The following is a 9,925-nucleotide window of genomic DNA, read 5'->3' on the forward strand; positions in this document are numbered from 1 at the left end:
TCAAACTAACTTATTCTCTCTCTCTCTCTCTCTCTCTCTCTCTGTCTATCTCTCTCTGCAGCCGAGCCTCTTCCTCTCATGGACCTGTGTCGGCGTGCGGCCCGTCTTGCGTTAGGTCGGGAGCGTCTGCAGGAGATCGAGAGCCTCCCTCTGCCCCAGTCCCTGAAAAGTTACCTCCAATACCAGTGACTGACACCAGCAGAGCACACTGGGAACACAAGGACACACACCAGAACACCTGAAAGTCTGAAGAAAGGAATGAAATAAAGAAAGCAGAAAGAAAGAGCGTAGCTGCATAGCGGAAGCTCTACAATAGATGGATTAATGAAAGGATGATAGTGGATGAACAGCACCAGCTTCTTTTTGATCTCCAGCTGCTTTTTCTTTAGTTTGGACTTGAAATAAATTATTGACGATGGTATCACATCAGTGTCTCACTCACCCTGGAAGAAAACCCATCCTGTGAGGGGCATGGTGCGGTTTAGAGGGTGACAGAGACAGTGAAAAGACAGACACCCCCACCTAGTGGTGACAGTAAGAACTGCAACGAGAAAGCACACCCATCTTTCCCTGGAGGCCTTTCTGATACTCAGTGATCATTTCAATGCTGTTGTATGCTAAAGTGTGTATTCATGGTCTCCTCTGGCACAGGTGACAGGCTACAACAGTATCTTAGCACTGAGTTTTTGTTCTGTTGACCTCGGCACAAACAAGACCCCACATCTCACACAGAATAGATGAAAACATGGCTGCAGAGTCATTTATCTCCTTACTTCATGCAGACATTTAGTCCGAGTAAAGCCCTTTTCAGTCACAACTAAATGAACAGTACACTGATAAATTGAAGATTGATGTAATTCAGAGTTTGTTGTATAAAACGTTAGTAGTCTAAATGCATTGGACAATAATGAGACTTTGGAGTGTTAGAAGGAATGGAACAGAAATAGTTTTATGAAGGAAGAAAAATGTGTCGGTGTGGATTTAAAAAATGTTGTCTTCCTTTTAAGTCTCCATCAGGGACCATCGTCAGTGAGCAGGATGCTCAGAATTAGCTCCCAATCATCAATTTATTTCAAATCTTCCTCAATCCTGATTGGCGGAGGGAAAAATATAAAAATGACATTTTTCTAAATGAGGACCACCCACTTAAAACTACAAAACACACATATCACTATTGTGTTATAACAAAAACTGTTCTAACTTTGCATAAATTAATTTTCTTTTAGGACCTCATAAATGAAAGTAAGAAGCTTAAGTTGATTTTTTTTTTTGTACGGGCCTTTAATAAAGAAGCACTACAGCATTTAATCCCTTAATGTGCATGCGTTAATCTGCTGCAGCCTTAATTTGACTGTGATTAGATTCAGTTCAAACTTTCACTTTGTGGGAAGTGTTGTGGAAATGTTGCCAGGTCTTAAATACTGGTCAGGACTTTATCATAACAAGCTGCATGTGTGGAAAGGGCTTTATGAAAGAAACAAACAGCTGTGCAACATTTACTGAGAAGCATTCCTAACAGGACATAAGTCATGTTAAATGATGGTGAGGTGTGTGTGTGTGTGTGTGTGTGTGTGTGTGTGTGTGTGTGTGTGTGTGTGTGTGTGTGTGTGTGTGTGTGTGTGTGTGTGTGTGTGTGTGTGTGTGTGTGTGTGTGTGTGTGTGTGTGTGTGTGTGTGTGAGAGAGAGAGCAGTGTGTTGCCATCACAGTGAAACCAGTGCTAACATGCTGTGCTAAGAAGAGCCTCACCTGCTGCTGTAGCACCCTGTGTAGCTCACCGGTACCAGACAGTATCTGTCTGCTTCCCCACATTTGTCTTAATGACCACAACAAACAAACAAACAAACAAACACAAACAAACAAACAAACGGAACAGAGCAGATCAAGTGTCGCTTGATCTGTATTAGAGGCTGGAGCAGGGTTTGGGAACATCTGCCAGGACAGATGTGTTTCTGGCCCAGAATAGAATTGCACACACACACACACACACACACACACACACTGTAGACCAATCATGTTTTCTTTCCTAAAAAGGCTTGAGTCACTTTTTTTTACGTCTGAGTTTGTATCTTACATTATAAATATTATTATTATTATTATTATTATTACTGTTGTTGTGAGTGTCTGACGATGATGATGATGATGATGATGATGATGATGATGGCAGGATGATGATGATTATTTATCACGAGCTGGTTCTATGTACATTTTTTTTAACGATCATTGATGGTTACATTCAGGTAAACATGATACAAAGATCCTGGTGATGAAGAGCGAAATCAAGAGTTGTATCTTCAATGCTGCTTTTACCTTGTTATTATTTTATTATAATTATTATTGTTATAATTATTATTATTTGTAATGGTGGTGTTTTAACCTCCTGTTTTCATCAGTTAGGATGGAGAGAGAAGGACCGTTCAGAGAAGTAGTGGAATGTACTAACAGACGGTGCAGTTGAGATGAAATGTGAATAAAAGCCAAGTGAATTTGAAAAATGTCTCTAAAGTGTCCCCCGTGTTTCTTTTTCTTCATTTCCATTCAACCTTAATAGATTTAACACTAGGCCTGAGCCTCCTTTGTGTCCAAACACAACACTGCTGACATTTTAAAATACATCTGACACTAACAAAGTAGTCCAAGCTGCAGTAAGATGCAGAAAGTCCTGATAATCGAGCTGGGAGGGACTCTTTTTCAGCATGTTTAAATGTGCCTGAGGAGCGTTTAATATACCGAGGGACACCTTGGCAAGGATATAGGGTCGTAAAGTATTTGGCTGTAAGCTCTCCTCATTGTCAAGTGTGCAGTTTCCAGTTCAGAAAAGAAAGTGCTAATGCTCCGCTCATCAGCTGCTGCAGCTGTAAATACAGCTCACACTCACACTCAGCAAGGAAGATATTGACACTTTGAAAGACTACAAGTGAAAACTGCAGGGGTCTGCAGAGAGGAGAAACAGACATCAGAAGAGACCTGATGTGGACATAGAGTTCTTGTTTCCTATGCACAATGTGGGAACACACTCATTAGGTCCAAACACACACACAGACACAAACACAGTGATTTGTGAGAGATCAATAGCAGACAGACCGTGTAATGAAGCTCCTGCATCTCTGGGATGGATTTGCACACACACCCACACAGACATACGCACATGCGCACACACACACACACACACAGACATACGCACACGCGCACACCCACACAGACATACGCACACGCGCACACACACACACACACAGACATACGCACACACGCACACACACGATAATCTACAGTTGTATTTGTTTTATAAGCCTAAACAGCCGGCCACAAAGGTGTAATTTAGACAGCAACAGTCTGCACACAGCCCACTGTGGGTTCAATCTGATCGTCCTTATGTCTCCCAATAAGAACTGTTCCCAAAGTTTGTCATTTAAGAAATGTTTTTAACATAAATCTTCTCAAGGTAACAATGTGAATTCAAAGCCATAAAACTTAACAAGGGTTGTTACATCTATAATAATCATTTATTTGTGTCTCAAATGAAATAATGTGCTTAAAATAGATTTTACACAGCCACAACATCAACAGCACCGTCATCCAACGATCAATCAAACAGGTGAATGTCAAATTAACATGAAGAGTAAAGTCTTTGCTAGGAAGTTTTTATTGTAACTGAATGCAATATAATCTCATTTAAATCTCTTACTGTAATTTAACACTTAAAAAAACCTTAACATGATGAATAGATTTAATGACTGCTCAAAGAACCTTTCATATAAAATCATCAGTAACTAGCAAAAGAACGTTCATGCGGCTCACACTTTGTGGACATGGTGTTACATAAAGATTTGAAAGTGAAGGGTCAAAGGTCAGTAAAAGAAAGCAGTCAATGATGAATACAATAAGCAACCAACCATCTGAAATATCATACCTGAGATCTGAAAGATTCACTGAAGAGTGTATTAATGTTCAAGATGAAGGGGAGTCAGTTGCGCTGGTGGCGCAGTGGCGCAGTGGTTTGTGCGCGCACCCCATGAATGGAGGCTATAGTCTTCCAAGCGGGCGGCCCAGGTTAAAATCCCACCTGTGGCTCCTTTCCTGCATGTCATTCTCCACTCTCTCTCCCTGATCTCCGACTCTATCCACTGACCTATCTCTTCATTAAAGGCACAAAAAGCCCAAAAATAAATCTTTTAAGAAAAAGAAAAGATGAAGGGGAGTCAACATTGAGCTCTCTGACAAATGTGTGGCCAAATCTCCGCTCTGATGTTGTAAAGGTCTGAAGAGAAAGTTGACATATCTCTGGTTAAAATTAAGAACTAAACTTAAATCCAATTCCGAGATTATCAATTAATCAATCAAACTTTATTTGTATAGCTCTTTTGATACAATGCTGTATCACAAAGAGAAGGAAGGACAGATAGAGTGACTTCATGTCTGTGTGAGGCTGTGTGTAGTTCTGTGCAGGGTGGGTCCATTAGAGGGTGATCGAACATGTAACATCAGTTAAAAACGCACATTAAGCTACTAATTAGCTGATTGTATTTCTTCATCCTCGGGGAGCGTCTGAGTGAAGAGTCAGCAGTGTGAGAGCAGGAGGCCAGAGCGAAGCTGCTTCACACTTTATCTTCACAAACACCCGACGATAAATGACGGTCAATTAAAGGCTTTGTTCCATCGATTGAAAATACACACACTGAAGTTAATACAAAAGCAGTTATTTATTTATTTTTAACTTGCGGATTCTTCAAAACAGGAAATACTTGAAATACGTGTCAGTGCAATGAAAAGACTAACCATTGTATGAAATACACATGTTCAAATAAAGTAGAATAAACATAGTTCCTAAAGATTTGTCCTCTATTTTTGTTAAGTTTTTCTTTACTTGAGATTGTGTTTACTTCCCTTTAGATTTATTTTTTGGGCCTTTTCCGAACAGTGGAACATCGAGGAGAGAGTGTTGGGAGTGACAACTTGGGAAAGGGGCTGAAGGTCAGAGAGGAACCAGGTCACCTTTTATGAGGACTACATCCTCTGTACACTAAGTGACCATCATAACTGCTAAGACCACTGATACCCCAATCTGCCTTTGAAGAAAAGCAGAAAATTAAATATCATTAGAATCTACAAAGCTACCATCTTCATGTCCAAAACCCTGAAGATGACTTTTAAAAACTAAAACTGTAACCCGACTTGAATACACAACATGTTTATTTTATTTCAGATATGTGATGCAGTGAATGCATTTACTCACCAAAAGCTAATATTTGATATTTTAGGGACTCTTAATCATTCCAACAGCACGGTTCAGCAATAGAAAAAAATTGAATGATCGACTATCACCCTGTTACAATAACTCAAAGATGAAATTGATATTGTCCTATACGAGTTAAAACAAACACATTTTCCCAAAATTGTATTTTTACAGTTGATTATTATTTGAGTACTTAATTTGAGCCGTGTTTGCCTCTGATGATCATGCATTTTAAAATAAAGCCTGTTATCCAAAACTCTCTCAATCACTTCATTTAATTGAGCATTCGATTTCTTGATCTTAAAATAAATGATATTTATGTTAATGCATCTGTGACAGACCTCACCATGTTTGTTGTTTTCCTCACACCACCCACATCACTCTGATAAACGATCCAGACACCCACAGTGGACTTGTTTCTTTATGGCTCTGTTGGCCAAACTGTTGCAAAATGTGACATCATCAAATGTGTCAGTGTGTATTTTACAAGAACTCTCTTTCAATAATGCACTAGTTTTTATAAACATATTTGTAATATGTTTTTCACTGTGGGTCTGATGCTGTCCTCTGTTTCTTTTTTCATCATTCCTACCCAGAGACTCAAGTCATCACTGATAATGTCATCTCATAACTTTGACTGATGAGCCATGTGAACAAAATCTATCACTAGACACAGAATCCTGAATTACATATTCAGATGTATGAATGTTTGTTGCTGAAATGCTCAAAATGAGAAAATGACTGAGTCTAATGATATTTATGTCTTTTCACCCGAGAATTAATGATCTAATTTACTTGATGCCAAGACTTCAAGATTGACCACTTGTTGGCCTGATGTTTTTACACTTCACTTTTGTTATGAATGAAGTTCTTAAGTAAAGTAGAGAGTAGGTCTACATAAGTTGGAGATTTATATTTTCAGATTTCATCAGAGGAGCCTTCAACATCCTCACAGGAGGGAACTGATCCAAAACTTTAAACTAAATAACAAATCATAAGAATTCTTGAAAGAAATGGTGTACTTTGAGGTAGATTTCATTTTCATTATGTTGATTTCCACCATCTAACTATATAAATCTTTTATTTTTCACCTGTCACAGATCTCACACTTGTACACATACATTACCGTGTTGCATATTCATTTTGTCACTTATTTAAAGGTAATGACTTGAGAACAAATGCTTCTAAGTAAAGTTGCCTGATCCTCATGCAGTCCTGCAGGGGAACCTTTTGATAAACTCTGGCTGCACTCTAAAATACACAATTTTCCTTTCTTTGTGCTCATACTGCTCTCTACAGTGTTTCCCCTACCAACGGTGTGGCGATACTTTTACTTAAAACTATTCCTTTTGTTCATATTAAAACAATATCTGATCCCACAGGCAGGTTCATTATTGTCGTTGGCCATATTTATGAGGTCAAGGTAGTCCTTGCGAATATATATGCACCTAACTGGGACGATGAAGCCTTCTTTAAACGGGTATTTTCAATGTTGCCGGATTTGTCACAACATAACTTAATTTTGGGTGGAGACTTTAATTGCTGGTTGAACCCTTCATTAGACCGCTCCTCCTCAACCTTAGTGCCACAATCTAAATCTGCCAAAGTGATTGAAGCTTTCATGGAGGAGTTCAATGTTATTGATCCTTGGCATTATTTTAACCCAGGCAAAAGGGAATTCTCTTTTTTTTCTCATGTACACCGGACTTTTACACGTATTGATTTCTTTTTGGTAGACAGCTCACTGCTTACTGCAGTTTCTGGCTGTAAATATGATCCAATAATTGTGTCAGATCACGCATCAGTCTCCACAAATATATACTTTCAGAAATTCACAAGCACACGGCCACCATGGCGCCTTAACACACGACTTCTCTTGGATAAAGATTTTGTCGAACTTATGTCGAAGCGTTTGGATTTTTTCTTCCAAATTAATAAAACTCCAGATATTTCGGCTTCTGTGTTATGGGAATCGATGAAGGCCTTTATAAGGGGGGAAATTATCTCCTATGAGGTACACCAAAAGAGATCTATGAGATTGAAATTGGCCGAACTGTCCCAGCGTATAGCAGCATTAGATTCTCAGTATGCTGCTTCAAAATTACCAGAAATCTATAAGGAGCTGGTGTCTTTACAAACAGAATATAATCTTACTACCTCTCAACATACCACCAGGCTTCTACTTCTTTCAAGGTCAAAGTTTTATGAGCAGGGAGATAAAACTAGTAAACTACTGGCTCACTGATTGCGTCAAATGTCTACATCCCAGTTAATCCCACAAGTGGAAACAGATTCAGGTGTCAAAAGTGGCAAAAGCCCAGGTCCGGACGGCTTTCCGTCTGAGTTTTATAAAACATTTTGGAAACAGTTAGCCCCATATTTGTTAGAGATGTTTATTGAAGCTTCTGTTCTTGGTGCGCTCCCTCAAACTTTAAATCAGGCATGTATTTCTTTGCTTCTGAAGAAAGGCAAGGATCCACTACAATGCAGCTCCTATCGCCCTATCAGTTTGTTAAATGTGGATTTTAAACTCTTATCTAAACTTCTAGCTCTTCGTTTAGAGGGTGTCCTACCGTCAATTATCTCACATGACCAAACTGGATTTATTCGCAACAGACACTCCCTTTTCAATCTGAGAAGGGTATTTAATGTAGTATATAACCCTCCTTCAAAAACTCTTCCCGAAGCCTTGTTAGCTCTTGATGCCGAAAAGGCTTTTGATAGAGTATAGTGGGATTACTTGTTTTTTATTTTGAAAAAATTTGGTTTTGGGGCAAAATTTGGTTCTTGGGTAAAGTTATTATATTCATCTCCACAAGCCTCTGTTAGAACAAATAGCACAAACTTGGAATACTTACGACTGTTTCGCTCCACTAGACAAGGCTGTCTGTTAAGCTCTTTTCTATTTGCCATGGTTATGGAGCCTTTATCAGCTGCTCTAAAGTCTCACCCCGATCTCTGTGGTATAATAAGAAATGGGGTGGAGCTGAAAGTCGCCCTTTACGCGGATGACCTTTTATTGTTCTTGTCCGACTTATCTCGCTCCATTCCTGCAGTCCTCTCAATCTTAGATACTTTTAGTGAGATTTCAGGATATAAATTAAACTTGGGAAAGAGTGAAATTTTTCCTGTGAATAAATTATCCAAGGAATATTCACTAAAGAAATTTCCATTCAAAATATCTAAATCAGGCTTTGTCTATCTGGGAGTATACGTGGCTGACACATTGGCTAACCTTCGTAAGTTGAATTTTGTCGCCCTGCTTAAACAAATCAAGCAAGATTTTGAAAGATGGTCCTTACTTAATCTTTCCGTTGCTGCTAGAATTAATTCCGTTAAGATGAATGTTCTTCCATGCTTCTTGTATTTGTTACAGTGCGTTCCAATTTTTCTTCCTCTTTCCTTTTTCAAAACAGTAGATAGCCTTATTATAGATTTTATCTGGAACAAAAAACAACCCAGGTTGCGATGTCAGATCCTACAGTGACCCAAAGAGTTAGGTGGAATGGCTCTACCAAACATTTTATTTTATTATTGAACTTCTGGCTTTGCTATGAGAATATTGAGAACCCTCCATTGTGGCTGGTTGTCGAAGCAAATTCAGCTCATCCGGTGACTTTGAAATCCTTACTATATTCGCCTCTTTTGTCTTCCACTTCCCCTTATTCAAAAAATGTTATTGTTGCCTCCTGCCTTAAAATTTGGACCCAATTCAATCTTTGGGCTTCAAACCTTTTCTTTCCAGGCTCCAGTCTCAGCGAATCATGTCTTTCCTCCGTCCTTGTTAGACAGTACATTTTCTATGTGGGCTAGGCTGGGCCTAAAAACCTTTAAAGATTTCTATATAGACTCAACATTTGCGTCTTTTCAACAGTTGGTTGAAAAGTTTTCATTACCTCAAGGCCATTTTTTTAGGTACCTCCAGATTCGTAATTTTGTTCGCTCTTTGCGTCTGAATTTCCCTACCCTCCCTCCCACCTCAGATTTGGATATGTTTCTGGAGCCTCTTCCATCATTGAAGGGTGTAATATCTGTCATTTATTCAAATATTCATAAAATCAGCTCAAACTCTTCTTTGGATACCCTCAAAGCTGTTTGGGAGGCTGATTTGGGACAGAAAATTTCAGATGGCGCTTGGGAGGGAATCCTGCAGAGGGTACACAAATCATCTATTTGTGCTAAACACAGCTTTGCTCAGTGCAGGATTTTACATCGAGCCCACTACACTAAAGTGAGGCTGTCCAAAATATTTAATACAGTTTCTTCTCTTTGTGATCGGTGCAAACAGGCTCCAGCTGACTGTATACATACGTTCTGGCACTGCTCTTCGTTGAATACATATTGGTCTGAAATTTTTGTTGTGTTATCCAAGGTCACAGGGAAAACTATTGTTCCAAATGCTTTAACTGCTCTGTTTGGTGTGTTGCCCTCTGCACTTTGTCTTCTCTCAAATAAAAAAGACCTGGTAGCATTCTCAACCCTGCTGGCCAGGAGGCTGATTCTGCTGAGATGGAAATCCTCTGCCCCACCTACACATGTGTACTGGATTAAAGAGGTGCTTCACTTTCTTAAACTGGAAAAAATCAGGTTAACCCTGTCTGGATCTGAGAGGTCCTGAGAGGAAAAACTTGGAACCCTTTTTTGTCATATGTCAAAAGCACAGAATGTCACTTTAATCTAGACTGAGAACCTAC

The 9,925-nt window shown here is 39.2% G+C and overlaps 1 protein-coding gene across 4 annotated transcripts in view; it reads left to right on the top strand.

Moving 5' to 3' along the window:
* The window catches only part of LOC132978976 (SPRY domain-containing SOCS box protein 4-like), a 72,576-nt gene extending 70,079 nt beyond the window's left edge, over positions 1-2,497 (top strand). For all 4 annotated transcript variants that reach the window (XM_061044387.1, XM_061044385.1, XM_061044384.1 and 1 more), the window contains exon 3: positions 62-2,497. In XM_061044387.1, the coding sequence (XP_060900370.1) occupies positions 62-189 (128 nt within the window). In that variant the 3' untranslated portion in view covers positions 190-2,497. The remainder of the gene's footprint in view (positions 1-61) is intronic.
* Positions 2,498-9,925: the final 7,428 nt, after the last annotated feature.

The sequence above is a fragment of the Labrus mixtus genome, chromosome 8, assembly GCF_963584025.1.
Source record: "Labrus mixtus chromosome 8, fLabMix1.1, whole genome shotgun sequence".
Taxonomy (NCBI): Eukaryota; Metazoa; Chordata; class Actinopteri; order Labriformes; family Labridae; genus Labrus; species Labrus mixtus.